Below are 26,583 nucleotides of genomic sequence, written 5' to 3' on the forward strand. Positions count from 1 at the left end.
TTGTCTTGATACTGTTTCTTCAATTATATTTTGTCTTGATACTCACTATTTCTTCAATTATATTTTGTCTTGATACTGTTTCTTCAATTATATTTTGTCTTGATACTCACTATTTCTTCAATTATATTTTGTCTTGATACTCACTATTTCTTCAATTATATTTTGTCTTGATACTCACTATTTCTTCAATTATATTTTGTCTTGATACTCACTGTTTCTTATATTGTCTTGATACTGTTTCTTCAATTATATTTTGTCTTGATACTCACTATTTCTTCAATTATATTTTGTCTTGATACTCACTATTTCTTCAATTATATTTTGTCTTGATACTGTTTCTTCAATTATATTTTGTCTTGATACTGTTTCTTCAATTATATTTTGTCTTGATACTCACTATTTCTTCAATTATATTTTGTCTTGATACTGTTTCTTCAATTATATTTTGTCTTGATACTCACTATTTCTTCAATTATATTTTGTCTTGATACTCACTATTTCTTCAATTATATTTTGTCTTGATACTCACTATTTCTTCAATTATATTTTGTCTTGATACTCACTATTTCTTCAATTATATTTTGTCTTGATACTCACTATTTCTTCAATTATATTTTGTCTTGATACTCACTATTTCTTCAATTATATTTTGTCTTCATACACACTGTTTCTTATATTGTCTTGATACTGTTTCTTCAATTATATTTTGTCTTGATACTGTTTCTTCAATTATATTTTGTCTTGATACTCACTATTTCTTCAATTATATTTTGTCTTGATACTCACTATTTCTTCAATTATATTTTGTCTTGATACTCACTATTTCTTCAATTATATTTTGTCTTGATACTCACTATTTCTTCAATTATATTTTGTCTTGATACTGTTTCTTCAATTATATTTTGTCTTGATACTCACTATTTCTTCAATTATATTTTGTCTTGATACTGTTTCTTCAATTATATTTTGTCTTGATACTGTTTCTTCAATTATATTTTGTCTTGATACTCACTATTTCTTCAATTATATTTTGTCTTGATACTGTTTCTTCAATTATATTTTGTCTTGATACTCACTATTTCTTCAATTATATTTTGTCTTGATACTCACTATTTCTTCAATTATATTTTGTCTTGATACTCACTATTTCTTCAATTATATTTTGTCTTGATACTCACTATTTCTTCAATTATATTTTGTCTTGATACTGTTTCTTCAATTATATTTTGTCTTGATACTCACTATTTCTTCAATTATATTTTGTCTTGATACTGTTTCTTCAATTATATTTTGTCTTGATACTCACTATTTCTTCAATTATATTTTGTCTTGATACTCACTATTTCTTCAATTATATTTTGTCTTGATACTCACTATTTCTTCAATTATATTTTGTCTTGATACTGTTTCTTCAATTATATTTTGTCTTGATACTCACTATTTCTTCAATTATATTTTGTCTTGATACTCACTATTTCTTCAATTATATTTTGTCTTGATACTCACTATTTCTTCAATTATATTTTGTCTTGATACTGTTTCTTCAATTATATTTTGTCTTGATACTGTTTCTTCAATTATATTTTGTCTTGATACTCACTATTTCTTCAATTATATTTTGTCTTGATACTGTTTCTTCAATTATATTTTGTCTTGATACTGTTTCTTCAATTATATTTTGTCTTGATACTCACTATTTCTTCAATTATATTTTGTCTTGATACTCACTATTTCTTCAATTATATTTTGTCTTGATACTCACTATTTCTTCAATTATATTTTGTCTTGATACTGTTTCTTCAATTATATTTTGTCTTGATACTCACTATTTCTTCAATTATATTTTGTCTTGATACTCACTATTTCTTCAATTATATTTTGTCTTGATACTCACTGTTTCTTATATTGTCTTGATACTGTTTCTTCAATTATATTTTGTCTTGATACTCACTATTTCTTCAATTATATTTTGTCTTGATACTCACTATTTCTTCAATTATATTTTGTCTTGATACTCACTATTTCTTCAATTATATTTTGTCTTGATACTCACTATTTCTTCAATTATATTTTGTCTTGATACTCACTATTTCTTCAATTATATTTTGTCTTGATACTCACTATTTCTTCAATTATATTTTGTCTTGATACTCACTGTTTCTTATATTTTGTCTTGATACTCACTATTTCTTCAATTATATTTTGTCTTGATACTGTTTCTTCAATTATATTTTGTCTTGATACTGTTTCTTCAATTATATTTTGTCTTGATACTCACTATTTCTTCAATTATATTTTGTCTTGATACTCACTATTTCTTCAATTATATTTTGTCTTGATACTCACTATTTCTTCAATTATATTTTGTCTTGATACTCACTATTTCTTCAATTATATTTTGTCTTGATACTCACTATTTCTTCAATTATATTTTGTCTTGATACTCACTATTTCTTCAATTATATTTTGTCTTGATACTCACTATTTCTTCAATTATATTTTGTCTTGATACTCACTATTTCTTCAATTATATTTTGTCTTGATACTCACTATTTCTTCAATTATATTTTGTCTTGATACTCACTATTTCTTCAATTATATTTTGTCTTGATACTCACTATTTCTTCAATTATATTTTGTCTTGATACTGTTTCTTCAATTATATTTTGTCTTGATACTCACTATTTCTTCAATTATATTTTGTCTTGATACTCACTATTTCTTCAATTATATTTTGTCTTGATACTGTTTCTTCAATTATATTTTGTCTTGATACTCACTATTTCTTCAATTATATTTTGTCTTGATACTCACTGTTTCTTATATTGTCTTGATACTGTTTCTTCAATTATATTTTGTCTTGATACTGTTTCTTCAATTATATTTTGTCTTGATACTGTTTCTTCAATTATATTTTGTCTTGATACTGTTTCTTCAATTATATTTTGTCTTGATACTCACTATTTCTTCAATTATATTTTGTCTTGATACTCACTATTTCTTCAATTATATTTTGTCTTGATACTCACTATTTCTTCAATTATATTTTGTCTTGATACTCACTATTTCTTCAATTATATTTTGTCTTGATACTCACTGTTTCTTATATTGTCTTGATACTGTTTCTTCAATTATATTTTGTCTTGATACTGTTTCTTCAATTATATTTTGTCTTGATACTGTTTCTTCAATTATATTTTGTCTTGATACTCACTATTTCTTCAATTATATTTTGTCTTGATACTCACTATTTCTTCAATTATATTTTGTCTTGATACTCACTATTTCTTCAATTATATTTTGTCTTGATACTCACTATTTCTTCAATTATATTTTGTCTTGATACTCACTATTTCTTCAATTATATTTTGTCTTGATACTCACTATTTCTTCAATTATATTTTGTCTTGATACTGTTTCTTCAATTATATTTTGTCTTGATACTGTTTCTTCAATTATATTTTGTCTTGATACTCACTATTTCTTCAATTATATTTTGTCTTGATACTCACTATTTCTTCAATTATATTTTGTCTTGATACTGTTTCTTCAATTATATTTTGTCTTGATACTCACTATTTCTTCAATTATATTTTGTCTTGATACTGTTTCTTCAATTATATTTTGTCTTGATACTCACTGTTTCTTCAATTATATTTTGTCTTCATACACACTGTTTCTTATATTGTCTTGATACTGTTTCTTGAATATCATTTTGTCTTGATACTCACTATTTCTTCAATTATATTTTGTCTTCATACACAGTTTCTTATATTTTGCCTTGATACTCTTCCTTGAATTATATTTTGTCTTGATATTCACTGTTTCTTATATTTTGTCTTGATACTGTTTTTTGAATTATTCTAATTCTCTTTTCTCTTTATCATTCACTTCGTTTGCCGTGTGCACTTTCAAAATATTTAATTCTTTCAATCAAAAGTACAAATCTATAAAGGCACACGGTTTTCTTTTGGTTTATGAAATTCAAATTTTTTCCAATAGTTTTTGACTGTCTTGTCTCCATCAGCACCCATTTCTTCCTCACTGTTAAAATACTTAATTTCTTAATCCTTCTCTAGACTAGATTTCCTTATACCTCCTATAATTCATTCCATCTTCCCTCTTTTTTTTTCTATAGGCGTTAATGATATACATCTAAAGTCTCCAATCTAACCAATTCACTACAAAGTAATTTCTTCACATTTCATTTTTTTTTCTAACTTTTCTTATTCAATCAGTCATCCCATCTTGACTTTAGTTCTGTTTTCTACTATTGGATAAGTGTCTTTCTCATACATCCTCTGTTTTCTATTCATCAATCATCCCATCTTGACTTTCGTTGTTTCTTCTTTTTTCTTTTCGATACGTGTCTTTCCCATACATTCTGTTTCTCTATTTATCCAATTCTTCACATCTTTATAGATTTCCTCTTTCTCTTCGTACGCAACTTATTCTTGCATCTCTATGTCTTGTTATAGTCACTCAAAGAGACTTTATACTTTTTCCTTTCTTACTGCTTTCACGTCCTTCCCGAACCTCTTCTGTCTCTTAACTCTGTATAATTCATCTCAGCTGGAAATTCTATTATCTTTTCTTAATTATATTTTCTCCTCCGAGTACGTTAGAGTGGTCATGATGATTCACCATGGCAGACGGCAAGGCGTCGCTACAGACATAACATTTCCGTTTGCCTGCGGACGTTTTATGGGCAATGACACCCAGTCTCTGCAGTTGCTGTAAGGCGGGGTGTTGGATGTTTCAGTTAGCGAGATGTCCCGGTCGATCAGTCAGAACCTGGTAAGGCGCGAGTGTCTGTGGTGAAACGAAGTCTCGTCTCGTTCAAGCGGGTACTATTTTCTACATCATCCTTCCCCCCCCTTCCCCCCACTCTCTATCTCTATCTATCTATCTATCTATCGTGTGCGTGTGTGTATGTGTGTGGTACATATGTGACTCAAATAAATGCCTCAGTGCCTCTCCATCCATAGCAAAATGGTGTCAGAAGAAGCAACAAAAAAAAGGGTCTCATTTGCACACATCCTCTCTCTCTCTCTCTCTCTCTCTCTCTCTCTCTCTCTCTCTCTCTCTCTCTCTCTCTCTCTCTCTCTCTCTGCAACGTATAATGCACTGGAATCCCCAGCCAATTCCCACAGGCTATTCCACTGTTTATGCTGATAACAGTTTGTATTCTGGAGTTCAGTCCACTGACAGCATGTCGCCTCCTCCAACAGATATACGATATCCGTCCAGTCCACTGTGTCCCTTGCACATCTCTTGACTTCCTGAATGTTCAGGTCTCGATTACTCTAAGGACTCCCTCACACCATCCTTCTATCTCCTTCTTGGTTTCCCCAGGTCCCTATCCTCCTTCCACTTCTGACACATACATCCTTTTAATCAGCCATTCTTCCCCCATCGTCTTCAAATGCTCGAACCCTTAGTTGTCCTTCTCAGTTGGACTAGCCTTGCTCTCCGATGTCGTCATTCCTTTTACACAAATTGCCCGCCTCACACAACAAATCGTCCTCAGGCATTTGATTTTCAAAAAATCCACCTTTCTCTCCGCGTTCACAGCCCAAGACTTGCACGCCGTTGGGACTAGTATACCTTCAGATGTATCTATCTTTTCCAATTAGCATACGGACCTCTCTTTCCCCCCCAACACTTTTTACTGCACATATCACCCAGCCCGACTTTCCAGCTTCCGAATCTCCTGAATGATTCAGTAGGGTCAACTTCCTCTTGAAAATATGATGGTTTTTGAACTCAAAGATGACTATACATACTTTCATCACTCTGCAAAAGACTTTCCTTTCCCTCGCTATCTCCTACACATCAAATTTACCTAATAACCCAGCCCACGATGGGATCCGAGGTCAACATGATATACTGCTACTACAACGGGAGCAGAGTTCGCCTTGTTATACGAGCCTGGGAGCGGAGTGCGGTGAATTATACCAGGTCGTGAGTAAAGTTCAACATATTACACCACTTATGGGACCGAGTTCGGCGTTGTTCTTATATAAGTATTCATGTCTTTAAGTCGCTTCTGTTATTGCAGTCAATGGCTCGCCTCACAAGTTTCCCCACTTCAGGGAGACGAGAAAAATATGGTTTTATAGGAAGGTAATTTATGCACACTGTTACACTCACCCTTCAGTGTATGTCTTCCTTCAATCAATCGTCTTCGTTCCCGATGCAGGTACAGAATTTTGTCAAACGTCTGCGAGCCACATAAAAAAAAAAAAAAACATCAGACATGCTATTGCCAGCAGGGTAACAAGCCCTTTCTCTACCCAGGGAGGGTGATGTAGGATGAGCTTCTCCGACGGTGATCAGGGAGAGAACCGAAAAAGCCTGTGTCATGTCCAGCAAGCACGTACATGTCACCAACGGCAATAAATTACGAGATCGGGAGAAAGGTGCAAAACAACCAATGTTGAAGAAATAACCATCCTGTGAATTTTAGCTCCTAACACACTCTGTAAAGCCACACTTGACATTTATCTCTATGGGTTGGGTTCTGTGAATTTTAGCCCCTAACACACTCTGTAAAGCCTGACTTTACAGTTATCCCTGGGGGTTGGGTTTTGTAGAATCACACAGCCTCTATGGATTTGAATAACAAAATGGAAGGATAAGATGCAAGAAACTCACACAGATATCCCTTCCTCTGGGAATACATTTCCTTTAGTGTCTGGCTCTTCCTCGTCCTATTGGCGTTATGCAGTCCGGTGAACAAACACTAGAGGAGCTCGCGTGTCCTTCATATCATCATTCCTTCTTGATCTTCGTGGCTTCACTGAAGGCCATGTCTCTACGGCGCAAACTCCTTTTTGATTCGTCCCGTGTCGAACCGTATCAGAAACTCTTGCTACTGATGGTATCAGACTTACTGAAGGACGAGAGGTATCAAACAGGCCATCTCCCTTAATTCTAATTCGAAATATGAGGGCAAGAGACATCTCGTTATCTCGAACCCGAGGCCTTTGGAAGTTCAGTCACCTACCAGCCTTCTCCTCCCTCCTCCTCTCGTTCCAGATGAACGAGTCGTTTGGCGATTTTATGGGTCGTCTTAACAATGCAAACGCCAGGGAGGGAATAGTTGTTCTCATTATCGTCGAGGCTCCTTCCCCGTCGTTACGCCTCGCATAGACGTGGAGAGCCCGCAGTACGTCCTCAAGAGAACTGATTGATCGTAAATCATGCGCAGCGTCAAGGGCTGTGGTCACTAGCTGTGTTACGTCCTCAATTTTTCAATATTTCTTTCTTTTTCAAGAAGTTATAAAAACGTGATATCAAAATACTTTCAAAAATATACTGTATCTTGTACAGCATATTTGGTGTCCCTTAGGTATATGACAATTCTGTCTTGCAAAAGAGATGGGGTACCAACATGACATGGGTCATATACACAGTGGATGTGGTCTAAGAATTATCTTTAACAACTGTAGGAGGAGCTATAAGTGCTCTTTTGTTGTCGACTGGTGGTTTATACCATGACGTAGAAGGCTCAAATGACCTTGGCAGTTAATGGACCAAATGACCGACCAACCAACCATCATAACTGTGTCCCTCACACAGTGGAAGACAGCGTTGCGAAGACCATCTTACTAGACCTTTTAATCGATTGTAGATTGAAGCTTTCTAAATCAGTTTGATCTGAACACGTGTGTAAATCAAGCGTAAAATAAGCATTTCTGAAGTCGAGATATATAAAAGTGCGTATGGTGTTTGGTCACCTTTACGCAATGCTATTCTGGCAGATTTACACTATTTTTTTCAGTATTTACATATTAATGAATAGACAAAGCAGGTTCGCTCCGATTCACTAATTGCTTGCTTACGCAATAATCAGTCAAGTACGAGAGAATAATTACTGGATACGTAGCTGTCTGGGCTGTATGCGACTCAGCTAATTTCCAGCACGAATTGTGATCTATATTCTTCAATATTTGAAGACTCCAAGTTTCCATGGTGAAGAATCGGAACCCTTCTCCCACTAGTATTGGATTTCCTAGTGGGATTCCACTTGAACGAAAGAAAAATTTTAGACCAAAAGTGTCTAGTGGTTTACGGCTTTGTGGACGACTCTAAGCCAAGCGTAACTGGGAGGGTTTTGAAGGTGTGTCAAAATCCACGTGGCTAAAGAGGTATATATCACTTCGTATGAGAGCGAGTGTTCCAACTTTTCTGCTGAATGATCTTTGGCAAAGACGATACTGCAGATGGTAGCCATCTGACCTGAAACTGCCGTCGCTCTCCCTCACTCAAACTTACTCTTTTACAAGCGGATGCCACCAGTGAGCACGACGGAGCGGTCCCTTAGCCTGACGAAATGACCCTTTATGGTTTGATGGTCCGGCCAAACCATCCCATATAGCACGACGGTACGAACTTGGAACGAGACGATACGACCCTTGACCACAATAGAATATAACCTTAACCCTTTGCCTTAAGGTCAGCCAAACCATTCTACCCAAAGGTCGTCCCGTTGAGCTCAAGGATCGCACCACATTGTGCTCAAAAATCGTACTCTCGTTGCTCAAATACTGTAAATAACCAGTGGACATTGTCCAATAGAGAGCAAGTCATCACCAGGATGTGCCAAATATACTCTGCAAGAGCTCTTTTATGCGGTCGTTCCTACATTCACATGGCACGTTACCCCTCGAGGTAAAACGAAAATCTTCTAAAAAAAAAAAAAAAGTCTCTAAAATCAATGCAAAGTCTATACTTCATAGCACTTTATTGTACACTAACTTAAAACTCACATTTTGCACCTCAAACATATAATCACTGATCAGATGAAAATGCCTAGGGTTTCATTATCTTAAAAGAAGCTTTGCAAAAGGCTTTTCCTCCAAACATATTTTTCTGTTTATAAAAACATTTATCAATACTTTATGTGATACCTCTAAAAACCAGGGGTTAAAATCAATAAATCAGATAAAGAAATAGAAAGCTAATCATAAATATTTTTCCGTGATTTTGATAGTCTAAAGCATTTTATTCTACTCTTACTTAAAACTAATTTTCATCACTTTCCAACGCGAGGTTATTAACTTGCTTCTCTGCCACCAGAGGGTGGTGTTTACACCTGTGAATCATTATCACTGCCTGAGCTCCAGGCCACAGACCTCGGGATAATATAAGTCCCACTAAAGCTGACCACTGTGTTCCTTCTTCTGACGCCCTCAAGTTCCTCACCACTTGACCCACTCCCACTGAGTGTATCTTGAAGGAACATGGGCTCGGGACTCCAGTTCTGCTCCCGTTGCTCCCGTTGCTTCACTTTCCGCTGTTGCTCTTCCTCGTGTTGCTGGTATTCCCTCTGTTGCTCAACCTCCGGCTGCCGTTTCCGACCCCTTTCCTCCTCCTGTTGTTGCTGCTTCCCCCTTTGCCTCTGTTTCCGCCGTTGCTCTTCCTCTCGTTGCTGTATTTGCCACTGTTGCTCATCCTGTTGTTTCCCTTCCCGTTCATGCAGCTGCTGCTGTTTCTTTTCCGCCTGTTGCTTCTGTTTCCCCCGCTGCCCGTCCTCCCATTGCCGTTTTCCCATCTCTTGATCTTCCTGTGGCTGCGGTTTCCCATCCCGCTCTCCCTCCTCCTCCTCCTCCTGTCTCCCGCAGAGGCTCTTCCTTGCAGTCCTTGGCATGGGAGTGTCGGCTCTCCTCTTCTTCTTGCGGCGGAGGATCCTCGGAGGCGTCTTAAAGTCACCACTGGAGCCCTGACCCTTAAGGGCGGTGGTGCCTCTGGTGGTGACGACGGGCGTGGTGGGCGTGGCGTTCCTTTCGAGGGCGGAATCCGAGACGCAGCGCGGTCTGTGGCCCAAACCCACACCGAGAGCGTTACACTGCCGCTCACCCTTCGAAACCGGTGACCCCTGGGAGTTCGATTCGAATCCCTGCTTCTGCAGCAGGGGGAATAAATGAGTTCAGTTACGTTGATGAGAGAGAGAGAGAGAGAGAGAGAGAGAGAGAGAGAGAGAGAGAGAGAGAGAGAGAGAGAGAAACTTAGCGCCCTTTCCAATGACTGATCTTTTAGCGTCTAACTTCAAAGACCATATTCGAATAACTAACCTCACAAACGTTAATAAATTCCGGATTTTAGGGTCTAACTTCGAGACATAAATCCGAATAATTAACGACACAAACGTCAATAAATTTCCGGTATAATTATGCACGACCGACTAACGTACTTCAAATCCCTCCGACGGCTCTGGAGTTTCCCGCCAATGCGTTGTGCTTCCGCTGGGCAATATATCAAGTGCAACATTTACATTCCTTATTCTTTATCTTCTTCTACATCTCAAACATTAACCATGTTCCTCTTCTTCTTCTTCCTTACACTGCTTTGGTTTCAGGCCAAAAAAAAAAAAAAAAAAATGCATATGGCATAACACTAATGGTGTCTCTAACCTAAATACGCATGGTAGCCTGACGGCTTGTACCTAAAGGCGTATGGAAAGGTAAACAAAGCAGACTCGCTTAACTTCATGAATAACTTCACATCTTTTGTTTTTCATGTTATATGAAATATATATTTATATATATATATATATATATATATTTTTTTTTTTTTTATACTTTGTCGCTGTCTCCCGCGTTTGCGAGGTAGCGCAAGGAAACAGACGAAAGAAATGGCCCAACCCCCCCCCCCCCCCCATACACATGTACATACACACGTCCACACACGCAAATATACATACCTACACAGCTTTCCATGGTTTACCCCAGACGCTTCACATGCCTTGCTTCAATCCACTGACAGCACGTCAACCCCTGTATACCACATGACTCCAATTCACTCTATTTCTTGCCCTCCTTTCACCCTCCTGCATGTTCAGGCCCCGATCACACAAAATCTTTTTCACTCCATCTTTCCACCTCCAATTTGGTCTCCCTCTTCTCCTCGTTCCCTCCACCTCCGACACATATATCCTCTTGGTCAATCTCTCCTCACTCATTCTCTCCATGTGCCCAAACCATTTCAAAACACCCTCTTCTGCTCTCTCAACCACGCTCTTTTTATTTCCACACATCTCTCTTACCCTTACGTTACTTACTCGATCAAACCACCTCACACCACACATTGTCCTCAAACATCTCATTTCCAGCACATCCATCCTCCTGCGCACATCTCTATCCATAGCCCACGCCTCGCAACCATACAACATTGTTGGAACCACTATTCCCTCAAACATACCCATTTTTGCTTTCCGAGATAATATATATATATATATATATATATATATATATATATATATATATTTATATATATATAACCTCAGCCAAGTGCACAACTCATCCACCGGCCTCTAGGGTGAGGATGAACAGGTGGATTGACTGTGGATCGCCTCCCACTACTGAGATTCCAACCTATGCGGTGTCGGTCCCCAGATGACCCATGAATGCGTCATGGTTAGCAATGCTAACCGATACATCATGAAAAATGTATATAGTGCTATAATAAGTCATTAACACTCACCTTGTGGGGCTGGATCTGACCCAGGTCAATAATAAGTCATTAGCACTCACCTTGCGAGGCTGGATCTGACCCAGGTCAATGCTGCCTCGGGCTTGTCGTGGACTGTTTGGGTTTAGAAGAAATTATGATAATTACTATTATCATTGTGACATTAATAGCATCAATTATCAAGTATCTAATTTTCCATTTATGAAGTTTACTCCTACCTTGTATTTTTTTTTCCATAGGGACAATATTACCAAAATATATATGTTACTTTGTTCCCCAAGAACAACACTCTCGTTCCTCACCTTTTCTTGAGCGTACTAATTCTGAGGACGTCCTTGAAGATACCGTCTTTCTTGAGTGCCTGCACGTTGTGTTCCTCTTCTTTCCCATTCTGGGACTGCTTTGTGCTAAGGCGATGGGCCAGTAGCTCCTCGTGCTGGTAAGGTATATAAAAATTAGATAAACTATCAGATGAAAAGACTCATTTGCTCATATCCAATGTGAAGCTTACATGAATAGTTAACCAAAACCACACACACAGATATATATATATATATATATATATATATATATATATATATATATATATATATATATATATATATATATATACTTTTGCTAAGCCTTCAATGCAGACTTAACCCATAAACGTAGACTAGCTGCTTGAATCCTAACCCCAGAAGCATCTAATCTCTCCAAAACTTTCATTAAAAAACTTGGGCGAATGAAATTAATGATGGAGGCGTCTTGGCTCGTTCATCAAATTAATGACAAAAAAATATGACTAAACAGCAATCAAAAGTTTTACAAATGATGATTTATTATAAGCTGTTAATGTTCTGCCTGCAGCACGGGTGATGAAGAGGTGAAGATCATACATGTAAAGATGTAAAATTGGCTACACTTGTGCTTTACTTAATATCACAGAGAAACACTGGGATCTGACAATGAAAAGTGCAACATCAGCACGACCTTAAAAAGTTTTTAAGTGACTGTACTTATATTCAATACACTTCGCAAACAACACTTCCATTTTGCGTCTATAAACTTATATTAAATATACTTCTCAAACAACACTTCTATTTTGTGTCTATGTACATGTTTTCAACATAATTTGCAAACAAGACTTCTATTTTGCATCTATAGACTTATATTCAATATATTTAACATACAACGCTTCTATCTTACGTCTACATACTGAACAAACAACATTTGTACGTCTTTCTACTATGCAAGCAACACACTAATCGAATGTCAACTTCACATTACATATACTTTGTCTTTTTACTGCTCAAGGAACATCTATATTCATGCTTCTATATATTCTACACACACAAACATGTTTGTAGTTTACGTCTATATTTTTGCACACGGAGCGCTTTTCTATACGTCTGTATATGGCAAATGCAAAAACCCGGTACGTTTGTACACTCCACTTGCTACACTTATATTTTAGTTGCATGTAAAATATACTGCACGCGCAAAACATATTCTGCGTCTATATTCTGCACACAACACAACCAAAAAGGTCCACAAATGAAATACACATTGAGTTAGTGTTGTACACATATAGAAATTGTGTGTGTGTGTGTGTGTGTGTGTGTGTGTGTGTGTGTGTGTGTGTTGTGGATATCTAAAATTAAAAGTACTAGATCCTTATCCTTGTCATCCCGGATGGGTAATGTCTGTAAAAATTATCTCATCCTGTTTTCTTTCGTTCCCTTACACTTCATCACACTACAATGACGACCCAGAAGATACGACTTTCAAGAAGTATAGAAAGCATCATTCTAATCTATCATTCTTCAAATCCATAGATGAACCACTAAAAAAAAAAAATCATTTCGGAGAACTTCTTTTATCACAAGTCAAATGCATGCGTCGAAACAACTAGGTAATTTGATCGTTAGTGATGATGACCCGACCTTGACGAGGTAGTTCTCGACGTAGGGCTTCAAGGCTGGCAGCATGAGGAGGGCGTCGGCTGCAGGGCGTCGGTCTGGGTTCGTCCGGAGCATCACCCTCGTCAGGTCCTGCACCAGGCTGGAGAACTTCCTGCAGGAGCACCGTCAGGAGATATTAAGAAACCTCAAGCAATGTGGAATCTCCAAGGGTATTGAGGTATATGAGTTACCAATGCGAGTGTACAAGCTGAGTAACCATCGTGAGTGTAAGCTGAGTTACCATCGTGAGTATCCAAGCTGAGTAACCATCGTGAGTGCATGAGCTGAGTTACCATCGTGAGTGTACAAGCTGAGTTACCATAGTGAGTGTATGAGTTACCATCGTGAGTATACAAGCTGAGTTACCACCGTAAGTGTACGAGTTACCTCCGACGTGGCTGTATCATCCACGCCAGTTGATGAAATGGAGTACAAGTCACGTCGAGGAACTCGCCTCAAAGGCGTCCATCATTTCCCAGCTCCTGACTGTAGCGCAGCCTCGAAGATGAGTAAAACTATAAAAAACCCGATCTGCAGTCTGAGAGTAAATCTACGAATTTAAGAACAACATTCTTGTGTATAATACAAGGAAAGCATGACTGAGGGGCTTTTAATCAAGTCATCAAAAATGCTTAAGTATACGAACGAAGCATAAAGCAAAAGACAACAAAATATGACCTAAAATAAAGAAAAAGGGGCAAAAGTCATCTGATGTGGTAAAGGCCATTTCTTTCTCCAGTATTAACAAAGTCACGCCTCTGAAGAGAATGATTTATTAGACATGATATAAAACGTGTCCACAGCCCAGAGCCGACGGAGGAAGCACTGATATTGGAGTTCTAGGACAGCCGAGGATTTGTGGACCGCAGTACATCCGGAATATTAACAAGGAAAAGGAGATTTATGACCGAAGAGATAAATGCTGCAATAGACTGAAGCAAGATTAGGTCGTGGGTTTTGAGGAAACCTATTTTCACGATGCATAACACAGACCTCGGAGTGGTATATGGACGCACACCCGGAGTGGTATATGGCAGTGAATACTTAGAATGATAAAAACATCTACGCAAAGACTATCTGTTTATATCTATCTATATATCCATTGATGAACATAAAGGTATACTGGTAGCTACTACATACATGTGTACATTCATGTATACTTACATATAGATATCAATATACAGATATTCAGGAAATACTTTGATCTAAATGAATCAGATGTTCAGGTAACCAAATTGTTAAGTATATTCATATTCTGGCCATGTGGCAAACACATGTATAGATGTAATCAGACTGAAATAGTTCTATGACTTCTATACACTCAGACAAAGAGATACCCAAGCCTATATACACCAAGACTTAATAGATATCCAGGACCATATACACTCCGGTCTATAGAAGTCATAGAACTATACACCTTACATACACTTAGGTCTATGTACATCAAGCCCTTATGTACATCCACATCTTACATACACCTAGTCCAACATACACTAAATGTTACGCACACTAAGGCCTTGCATATATATATATATATATATATATATATTTTCTATACTATTCGCCATTTCCCGCGATAGCGAGGTAGCGTTAAGAACAGCGGACTGGGCCTTTGAGGGAGTATCCTCACCTGACCCCCTTCTCTGTTCCTTCTTTTGGAAAAAAAAAAAAAATGAGAGGGGAGGATTTCCAGCCCCCCGCTCCCTTCCCTTTTAGTCGCCTTCTACGACACGCAGGGAATACGTGGGAAGCATTCTTTCTCCCCTATCCCCAGGGATATATATATACATATATATATATATATATATATATATATATATATATATATATATATATATATATATATATATATATATATATATATATATATCCAGACCTACGTACATCAAAGATTACATACACCTAGACCTATATATAACTAGGCCTGTATACATCCAGGTCCTACATCCAAGCATGTCGTCCAATCCTTCCCCTGTTACTCACCTTGGCAGGGGTTTGTAGGAACCCCTCAGGATGTTGATGATGAGGTCGTCAAAGTACTTAGCCTGGAAGGGATGGTTGAGGGCGCAAAGCTCGTACAGGATACACCCAACAGCCCACATATCCGACTTGTGGTTATAAGGGCGTCTAGACACGGCGGAAACGACGGAGGATGAGAAGAGGGGCAGTTAGATAGTGGGATTCATTTCAAAAAAAGGGGGATATAGGCAGTGGAGAGGAGGTTAGATGATGGGATTCATTTAAAAAGAAAAGGGGGGACTAGGCAGTCGAGAGGAGGTTGGATAATGGGATTCATTTACAAAAGGGGACTAGGTAGCCTTAGACCTTTGTTACACAGATAATTTTGATAAACACTTCTAAACAAAGACTTTGAGATGCATAAATGACATAGATTCAGAAAAATTAGAGTAGGTTCAATAAACACTTCTAAACAGACTAAGACTTTGAGATGCATAAATGATAAAGATTCAGAAAAAGAGTAAGTTTAAGTACCTTGGATGCATACATACGACTGATACACAAAAATTACAAAATGCGTAAAAGAAATCACAAGTAATTAATGAGCCTTAGTGAGTGGAAAGAATGAAGTATCTATCTCGTATATACTTTGAGACAACCATGAAAGGGGTGTATACACATGGGAAGACAGAAGATACATTGTACTTGAAAGAACGAGTGTAAACAAGAGGAAGGGAAGGGAAGCCATATCGGAAAATGGAGATGGGAGGCAGAGGTTGTATATCAAGGAGATGATGGTCCCTCAGCGTATGGTTGTGGAGCGTGTTGCCTTGTGAATGGTTGTAAGCGGCTGCTGGGTTGTGAGGGTGTTATGGCAGTACCTTGGTTGGAATGAGTCTATGTTGTACGAAGTGTTCGAACGAGAGTATGGAAGACGAAGAACACGTCGATGAAAGAATAAGGTATTGTACCATGGAAGCGGAAGTGGATCATAGGGTGGGGGAGGGGGCGAAAATTTTGGGAGCCTTGAAAAATGTGTGGAAGTCGAGAACATTATCTCGGAAAGCAAAAATGGGTATGTTTGAAGGAATAGTGATTCCAACAATGTTGTATGGTTGCGAGGCGTGGGCTATGGATAGAGTTGTGCGCAGGAGGATGGATGTGCTGGAAATGAGATGTTTGAGGACAATGTGTGGTGTGAGGTGGTTTGATCGAGTAAGTAACGTAAGGGTAAGAGAGATGTGTGGAAATAAAAAGAGCGTGGTTGAGAGAGCAGAAGAGGGTGTTTTGAAATGGTTTGGGCACATGGAGAGAATGAGTGAGGAAAGATTGACCAAGAGGATATATGTGTCGGAGGTGGAGGGAACGAGGAGAAGAGGGAGACCAAATTGGAGGTGGAAAGATGGAGTGAAAAAGATTTTGTGTGATCGGGGCCTGAACATGCAGGAGGGTGAAAGGAGGGCAAGGAATAGAGTGAATTGGAGCGATGTGGTATACAGGGTTTGACGTGCTGTCAGTGGATTGAATCAAGGCATGTGAAGCGTCTGGGGTAAACCATGGAAAGCTGTGTAGGTATGTATATTTGCGTGTGTGGACGTGTGTATGTACATGTGTATGGGGGGGGGGGGGGGTTGGGCCATTTCTTTCGTCTGTTTCCTTGCGCTACCTCGCAAACGCGGGAGACAGCGACAAAGTATAAAAAAAAAAAAAAAAAAAAAACTAGAGTGCGTGTGTGTGAGAGAGAGAGAGAGAGAGAGAGAATTATGGTAACAGTAACAGACTACTGGGTACCTTCCAGAACTGACTGTCATACTGGAAGAGAGGTTAGTGTGACAGTAGAAGTAGAAAAAAAAAAATACCTGAACTTCACACGTGCATTTAAAGCCGGGGTCACACTAGGACCTTTTTTGTGTGCGAATTTTCCGACTTGTCGCCATTTTTTTTTTTTTTCATGAATTTGCATCAATTTCGCAGCCCACCGGCCAATACGAAATAGTTCGTCTTGACCCCAAAAGTTTTCGTCGCTCTTCATTAGTTCAAGATATATATATTCATGAGAGCAAATCTTCAGTCAAAAACGTAACACTTCAATAAACATCAAAAGTACTCATAAATACTTCAGTTCTCCTACTTATTTTCTAAGATAAATAAGCCCACTTTTATCATAATGATTTTGATAATCACAAACACATTTGCATACATTCATACCATGTGGGTTCACCTGTCTGGCAGACACGATGTCTCCGTGGGCTTCGTAACATTAACTCAAGCCTTGGACACGGTAATGAGAAAACACCTTATCGAATATGTATAAAGTCCCGGCGGTGTTTTTATGGGCCGTTAGTGATCCTTTGTGCGCAAGTGGTCAATGAAGAGGAAGCCGTGCCGTAAAATAACGCTGGCGTTTAAAGAAGAGTTTTCTGAACTGAGTGAAGTGAAGGTTAATTGGAGAACAATGACTTGGTCTTGTATGCAAATTCCCTATCAATCGTTAAACTTTCGTCGCCTTTCATCTGAGATCATTACACCGACGAACCCCGCCTTTTTTTCTCCCCTTCATTTTACCTTTCGTGGCTTGATAAAGGATTCACACTATAGCTCGTGTCCTCCTATGACCCAGTGTCAAGCAGAGAGAAGATGGCTGAAGGAGTGAGGTTGATAAGCGTGTCTCTCGATGGTGCGGAGAGAGAGAGAGAGAGAGAGAGAGAGAGAGAGAGAGAGAGAGAGAGAGAGAGAGAGAGAGAGAGAGAGATAAAGTCAGGTTGCAAGCGTTTGAGTAAAAACTGATGGAGGGAGGGAGTGAGTGAGTGAGTGAGAGAGTGAGAGGGGAGGGTGGGTAGCAGAGAAGGAGAGCAGCGTCCTCACCTCTGGCAGATCTCCGGGGAGAGGTAGTACGGTGTGCCGATGGCTGTCATGGCTAAGTCTTGCTTGTCCCTGAGGAACCTGGCTATGCCGAAGTCCCCGACCTTGACCAGGTTCGTCTTCGTCAGGAACACATTCTGGGTCTTGAGATCTTGAAATGAAAGTATAACATCATTAAAGATAATCCTTGCCTATATTTTTTGATACATACATTTCTCCTATATAGATTAACCTCCTTCCTATATCCTACGTATATTTCCATGGATTTCCCATTCTCGTATACACTCAACCGTAATAATAGATGTCATGTACTATATAGAGATTTTAAGTCATGAAAACTGGAATATAATCATTAAATAGTCTAATAACGAACATTGCCAGCGATAATGTAATTTCCCCTTTTTCTCAAGTATTCTGAAATTAACATTTCTACTTCATGACGCGATGTGTAATACATGTCATTCGATAGGAACGGGACTTTTCAAGATCCTCTCGCCTAAGGCACGGGTATACCACACACTCAGTTCTCTCAAACCCGCACCACAGAAAACGCTTGGACGCGTGGGTAAGGAAGGTATGCTGGGGAAGTGATAAATAGGAACATAACATTGCAAGTGCGTGTGTTTCACAGCTGCAACGGAAGCGTGACAAGACAGTAGCTATTGCAAGAACGGATGCTCCAGCAACAGTACTAATGGCCAGCCGTTACCAACAGAGAGCACCACCACAGCTACAGTAATAACAGTAAGAGTTAACAGTAAGGCCATCCCCAACCGCAGCACCAGCCACAGTAGTAGCAAAAAAAAAAACAGCAGAACCAGAACTACCATCACCACCACACCAGCACCACAGCAGTAGCACCACCATCACTACCACAGGACCACCACCAACACCACAGCAGCACCACCACCACCACAGCAGTAGCACCTCCATCATCACCACCACCCTTCACCAGTCCAGGGACCCACCTCTGTGCAGGATGTTGTTAACGTGGAGGTACTGGACGGCGAAGACCACTTGAACGAACCAATACAGGATGTCTTCCTCGTCCATCAGCTCGCCTCTCTTCCTGGTCTCCTTCACCCGCAGCGACAAGTCTCCTGCAACAAGCACATTACTCTATCATTCCTAATACATCAAGAACTATAAACAATTTATCATCACTTATAACCCAAGCAATCTAGTCCCAAATCCTAGTTCGTTGTTCCAAAAAATTTACTTTTGTCAATGACATTTTGCCGAAATCGTTTTATATTAGGAGTTAAAATTGTTCAGAGCTAACATTCTGCTGTTGAAAAATGGGAGTGATTATTCACATGGGTCGACGGGGCTTAGAAATAACGACAAGCTGTCAAAACTGTGTACACATTGAAAGGCCTCACGTTCAATCCAGGTCGCTCGTAAGGCCCGATCATGTCTACGGATTTTGGTATACTTCGATAGAGTCATGTTACTGGATGAGAACTCACTCACACATGGAACTCTTCTCCTCCCCCTCCTCCTGCTGTTGCTTATAATCTTCCCTTTACTTCCTCATCCTTTCCACTGCTGCAGTGACCATCACTAAAGATGCTATTCTAACTCTGTGGTAGAAACCTCCTTGCAATCTTGCAATGCTCGAGAATCTGACCAGGTATCGTCAGCATACACGGTGAAAAGGCATATGATGACCAAGTTCCAAAATCTAAACCCATTCCTACACTTATTTCATCACTCTCTAATCACCTTCGTCAGCGTAAACTACCGGGATCTCGTAACATGAAATGAACTTCCTAATCCTATTCGAAGGTGCTACTCCTGCCAAAACTAACCAATACTTTTACTACTACTGCCACTACTACTACTACTACACCGGGTTCTTGTGCATGAAAGAACTTACCATACCTATTCCTCCTAAGCCCCCACTCATACCAAAACTAATACTACTACTACTACTACTGCTACTGCTACTGCTGCTGCTACAAAGTCCTTCCCTTCGCTCACTCGCCTCCGTCAGCGTACTCCATGACGAGGCACATGGTGGCCGGGTTCTCGAGCATGAAGTACTCCTTGTAGCGGATGATGCTCGAGTGTTTACAGCGAGCGAGGATGGTCGCCTCAGTCCGCGCCTGCTCCAGTTCCTCATCAGACATTTGGTCCACCCTCACCTCCTTGATCACGTACCTGCTTAACGAGGAGTATGAGTACCTATCTAACGAGAAGGATGAGTACCTCTTTAAACGAGGAATGTGAGTATCTGTTTAACGAGCAACACGAGTTCCAGTTTAATGAGGAATGAGCACCTGGTCAACGAGAAATACAAGTACCTGTATAAAGACATTAGAGGTGTAACGAGAGGTAGTTCTACCCTGTATAATCGTTTGGTATACATACCTTTCGTTTAACCTCATAAAACTTCATAATCGTATCTACGTGTGTATAAAAGCATATAATCTCTATATCTATAAATCTAGTCCGACTTCATATGCATATTCATTACGCCTTCTAACGTGTACGTATAAGTAACGACGTGCTTGTGTATACTCGTCAGTAAACATGTGATCGTGTGTGTTATCAATAACCACGTGGTTATGTGTAAGTGACAGTACCCACATAGGTATGTGTACGTGTGACTAGCCACGTGGTTATGTGCACGTATACTCAACCACATGACTGTGTATACATGTCAATAACTACGGGACTGTAGGTGCACGTCAGTAACCACATGGTTGTGTGTACAAGTCAGCAATCACGTAGTTGTGTGTACAGTAACCACGTGGTTATGTGTACACGTCAGTAACCACGAGGTTGTGCGTCCACGTCAATGACCACGGGGTTGTGTGTACACGTCAGTAACCACGTGGTTGTGTGTACAGTAACCACGTGGTTATGCGTACACGTCAATAACCACGTGGTTATGTGTCCACGTCAGTAACCACGTGGTTATACGTACACGTCAGTAACCACGTGGTTGTGTGTACAGTAACCACGTGGTTATGCGTACACGTCAATAACCACGTGGTTATGTGTCCACGTCAGTAACCACGTGGTTATACGTACACGTCAGTAACCACGTGGTTATGTGTACATGTCAGTAACCACCTGGTTGTGTGTCTGTGTATGGGAACCCGCGCGAAGACATCACGTGACTCACCTCCTGCCGGAGCACGTGCTGGTGACCAGCCAAGCCTCGCCGAAGGTGCCTCGACCAATATTTGAAACCTTCCGGAACCTACCAGCCATGATGGCACCTGCCATCTGGATGCCTGGAAGACAGGGACCCTGAAGGCTGGAAGGCTGGATGGCTTGAAGACTACAAGACTGGGAGGCTGGAAGACTTGGAGACTAAAAAGACTGAGAGCCTTGAAGACCATACGAATGGTTGGCTTGAAGACTGGAAGGTCCGAGAACTGGATGGCTGGAAGGCTAAGAGGCTGGAAGGTTGACTGGATCGAGAACTGGTTGGCTGGAAGGCTGAAGGACTAGAAGTCTGTGAAGGAGAGAATGGAAGAAGATGGATTAATCCTGATAATTACCTTTGTTAACAGAAGACTAACAAACAGATAAAGCTTAAAGATGATCCATAATAACTTTTAATAATATAATTCCTGATAGATGACCTCTCCATTATAATACATTATTACTATTACTTTTAAACCCTTAAAAGTAACATCATAATAGATCATTTTTTAACCTGCAACAGTAGGGAACCATAATTGGGTTGAACAGTTGCCCGTGTATATATATATATATATATATATATATATATATATATATATATATATATATATATATATATATATATAACATTTAAAGATAGTCACTGGCTGCATAGCAACGCAAACATTCAACAGTTGTGCAACGAAACAAAAGTACTTCCAGTACGATAAACTCGAAAGAGTTTCTGTTTTTTTCCATTTGCAACAGCACTAAAACCTTTTCATCCACACCACTCGATAACCTACAACCAGAAGCTGACCCCTGCCTCACACACACACACACACCTCCCACCACATACACACCAGTGACCAAAAATGTATACCACTCACTCTGAAATTAGCCGGCGAGCACTGAATACCCGGCTTGCAAACAAGTGGAAGATGTAAAGTATCGGAAATGATGTAATAAGATCTTCTATTACTGACGGAGACGATGTCGTAAAGCGTAAATTACTGTTAAAAGATTTATTGCGTGGTTTATCGAATTCACGGGTTCTTTTTTGTGGACACACTCGACGACTTTCGATGAAGTGGAAGGTCATTTAAGAAGGCTGCGTCCGATTCCATCTCAGACGTTCTTCCAGTGGTTAATTGCTATTACCCAAACTTCAATGAATTGCAAATGCCCATCGCAAGGCGCAGTCTTCCTGCACCTAAGACAAGGCGAAAGGACAAGTCAAGCAAGAGTTTTCGACTCGCTTCGACCCCCATAAACAATTGATAAACAAACCCACCTACGTAGTGGACGGTTTAAGACATGAATGTTCGATGACGGACGACACACATCATGAACTACCAAAAGCACCACAGTGTAAAAGTATAACTTTACTATAATCATATGATCAGTGCAGGCGAGATCAAGAACTGATTAACGTTGCTTACGGTAAAGCGAGAACCATTGTTCATGACCTAGACAGCCATACAAACAACTTCTCTAGCCATTTAAAAAAAAAAAAAAATGGATTCTTCTTCAACTTCATTACCATAAACAGTTCTTTGATAAATGATCTATCAACTTTACGTTTACCTGTAAATAGAAAGAGGGGATAAGATGTTCAACCTTCAGTTACCCAGTCCTGACGTGCACGTGAGGCCATAACAAGAGCTAAAGCCAGACTGACTGAGTCACTGAACTTCTAGAAACGAACAAGAGTGTTTCGAAGTGTGTGTCGAGCTTCTTCACTGGATCAGCTCGGGTTTAGGAAATCTATCGTTCGAAGCAAGACTCACCTTCCCAAGTCCTCTGTGTTTAACCTAATGAAACGGAAAATGTCTTCCCTTTTGTTTTCTTTAAGCAATGATATACATCGGAAACGAGCAACAGGCCAATGGGTCTTTTCGAGAATGTTTTTGATACTGTAAGGCAATCGAAACCAATCTTAGCAGTTTGCTCGGCTTCATGAACCACGCTTTGAACTGGAGGAGACCTGCTTCCTCTAAAATTTCATCAGCAAAATCTTTCAACCCCAGAATATGTGTTTTATGAGATTCATAAAGCTTTTTGTACGTACTGTAGAGGTCATGACTAGAAATCAATATACTAATCTGTTCTTATTTGCATCAATCACACGAATACAGAATTCAGAAATTCACTTTCAATCAGTGAGAGTCAGAATAGAATAAGAAATGACACCACAGCGAGCACTGTTCGACCACTTCGAGGAGGCGGGACTCAACGAGTGAGAAGGAAAGTAAGAAAGACAGGGACACTGTGAAGGATGATTTGAACCCATGAGTTTCTATAGTCGCTAATGCATTTCATAAGCTGATTACAAGTCGAGGAATTGTCAAAGAATCGAAGCGTCTTGACACATGCTTCGAAACGCAGTTAATACTAAACTTTCTACTCGTTACAAATAAGGTGCTGTTCATTTCCAGCAGTCCAGTGGTCCAATCTGTACAAACTCAATACACTTGTGGTCTCTAGATCGGAACTGTAAAATACTGCAAGACGTATATTTGCCATCCTGTAATGTCCATACGATAGCTAGAAAAAAAGGAAAAGCTGTTGAAAGATGTATATGATGGTGTACTAACCCGTAAACAGCCAAGGAGAGAACATTTAGACAATACAAAAGCAAGTGAATTGCTAAAGTTACCATGCAAGTTTGCGAAGTCATCCTGGGAGAAGCTACCGTTTTCTCTAACAGTTTCTATCATTTCATGTAAAACTATTGTACTGCATTCTACATGTCTTTCTGTGGTAGTGTAAACACAAAACAGCTTCTAAATACGTGATCTTTGCTTATGATAAGAAAACAAATGAAATATGAGTTTCACAGACATGATAATTGAGTCAATAACTAGGATAATAAGCTTCGACTAACTATAGATGATAAACAGATGGTTCGTCTGCTTGTTACATGAGGTTGTTTTAATAAGTGATACTAAATGATTTAGTCTCTGGGGCCCTACATGCAATGAGGGTGTGTAGGATTACCCACCAAACCTAAAGCAGGTATCAAAGAATTTGTTGAACATCGGTTATTTACATGTCACTGACAGTCATATGACACTGACAGCTGATAAGGCAAAAGCTCAAATAACCAACCAGTTGATATAACCTTGATGACCCTGGCAACTGGTAGCCTTAAAGCCTAAATTATAAACCAACGATGGTCTTAGCATGATCTCGAATACCTGAAGAAGGTGTTAAGGTACTGACTGATGGTTAATATATCAGCTGAGCCTGTAACAAAGGAGAGGTTGACTTGAGGGTTCGAAAGGTTCGGGCGAAACCTCAGAACCCTTGATAGGAAAGTCCCATCTTTGTCATCACAGTTATGATAAGATAAAAGCCTAATATAAAACAGTTATCATTATATGCGCAAACACTTGAGGCATGCAAAGCCTCAGCATTTCCAGACACTCTTTGATATCAAATGATTCCTTGCAAAGTCCTTCCAGTTCCATCAAGTGAATGTAAGTGATTCTGGAAGCATTTTGCTTTGGCTTCACAACCTTCAACCGAGCCATCATCATCATAAAACTGAGACCTTTATCCTTACATTTCACTCATAACCTTTATAAGATAAATACCTATAGAAAAACACGATCCCTTGAGGCGCTGATGGCCGATAAATCGAGATAACTCAATGAGCAATGACACACTCTTGTTGCCGAGTGGAGCAAAACAGAAGCAAACCACATGAAGTGAAACACATCACGCATAAGGCCACTAAAATTTCGGTGCAAACTTTATTTTCACATTTATTTTCAAATGTCAAAACCAAAATCAAAATGAATTGTAATCTGTTCAATAATCACAAAGCAGATAACCAACTCTCGAAGAACTGTGGGAGATGAAGAATTGGATTTGGCTGCAATATCTTCATAAGTATAACCACTTTGTCTTGAATTAAAACCCAAAATGGGTCATATCATTTCTGAATTATGAAATCACATCTTATAGCCACTCATGTCGTCTATAATAACAAGATGCGATTAAATTCTGCTCATAAGTGTTTCAAATATCACCGCAAATTTACATTTCTCGCGAACTAATACGAAAAGCCATTCAGACTGTGGGAGTCTGAATTCCATAAATATTCGGAATGGAGAGAGAGACTTGTGTGTGTGTGTGTGTGTGTGTGTGTGTGTGTGTGTGTGTGTGTGTGTGTGTGTGTGTGTGTGTGTGTGTGTGTTCTCGGTAAATAAGACCTTGGCACACTTATCTACACATTACTATCCACAACTCAAGAGAAGTTATCAAATTAGCCTACAATTGTGCATCTTCACCAGGAGCTCCTTGCTGGAAAATTACCATCAATATTCCTAAAACAAAATACCTTCGAAGAAGTAAAGGATTACCCCTCTCTAACACTGACGCCGCTTCCTTCTCCCGAAGGACGTGGGAAACTTTTTCAAGCTCAAAGTTCATCCCGTGTGGGTTAGGGGCCTCGACCAACATACACCCGCTAATCTCCTTCGTATCCAGGGTTCGAAGTTGCTCTCCTTCCTGCTAAAAGGTTGGACTATGAGGACTGGTTAATTATGCAGGATGCGCCGCCCTGGGTAGTGGGGATCTCTAGAGGCACTGTCCAGGATGCACTCAGCTCAGCACTTGGCTTCGAAGTGCCTGGCTTCTTGTGGTTATCTCCCGAGGGGATGAGTGCCTCCGGTCTTAGCCAAGTCTCGCACGGTTATTTCTATATTAGTATATAATGAAATACATAGACACACACACACACACACACACACACACACACACACACACGCGCGCGCGCAGAGTATTCATAGACTGAAACCGATAAGTTATGTAAAGTGTAAGGGTCGGTCAATGTCAGAGAACTGAAAGAACGTAAAAAGAAAAAAAAAAGTGCTTGTAAATATACAACAGCTTACACATAGCTTCAAAAAGAAGAAAAAAAAGTTTCCTTATAAAAAAAAAAAAAAAATACTATCCTTGGTTCTCTGTCACCACGGAGACTATACATATATAACCAGCCATCATAAGACTATGTACGAACGATTGTTAAGTTGGACTTTCAGCCATCGTGGGAAATATTAGTTTGTCTATTCCCAGGTGCTTATAGCGTTATCATCTCCGTGAGAGTGTACCTGCAAACGTGTGTGTGTGTGTGTGTGTGTGTGTGTGTGTGTGTGTGTGTGTGTGTGTGTGTGTGTGTGTCCCCCTTTCAACAGAC

General features: G+C 39.3%; 1 protein-coding gene across 3 annotated transcripts in view; it reads right to left on the bottom strand.

The window, feature by feature from the left end:
• Positions 1 to 8,732: 8,732 nt before the first annotated feature.
• The window catches only part of LOC139758365 (serine/threonine-protein kinase Nek11-like), a 42,771-nt gene continuing 24,920 nt past the window's right edge, over positions 8,733 to 26,583 (bottom strand). The window contains exons 1-10 of one of the 3 annotated variants that reach the window (XM_071679665.1): positions 22,965 to 23,071; positions 21,373 to 21,708; positions 20,227 to 20,402; positions 19,208 to 19,339; positions 18,243 to 18,390; positions 15,402 to 15,545; positions 13,401 to 13,530; positions 11,778 to 11,911; positions 11,538 to 11,589; positions 8,733 to 9,907 (exon numbers count right to left, since the gene is read on the bottom strand). In XM_071679665.1, the coding sequence (XP_071535766.1) occupies positions 9,095 to 9,907; positions 11,538 to 11,589; positions 11,778 to 11,911; positions 13,401 to 13,530; positions 15,402 to 15,545; positions 18,243 to 18,390; positions 19,208 to 19,339; positions 20,227 to 20,402; positions 21,373 to 21,476 (1,833 nt within the window). In that variant the 5' untranslated portion in view covers positions 21,477 to 21,708; positions 22,965 to 23,071 and the 3' untranslated portion in view covers positions 8,733 to 9,094. Of the gene's footprint in view, positions 9,911 to 11,537; positions 11,590 to 11,777; positions 11,912 to 13,400; positions 13,531 to 15,401; positions 15,546 to 18,242; positions 18,391 to 19,207; positions 19,340 to 20,226; positions 20,403 to 21,372; positions 21,709 to 22,964; positions 23,072 to 26,583 lie in introns of those variants that run through there. The other 2 variants (XM_071679663.1, XM_071679664.1) reach the window with 2 other exon arrangements.

Source organism: Panulirus ornatus, chromosome 30, assembly GCF_036320965.1.
Source record: "Panulirus ornatus isolate Po-2019 chromosome 30, ASM3632096v1, whole genome shotgun sequence".
In the NCBI taxonomy this organism is placed as follows: domain Eukaryota; kingdom Metazoa; phylum Arthropoda; class Malacostraca; order Decapoda; family Palinuridae; genus Panulirus; species Panulirus ornatus.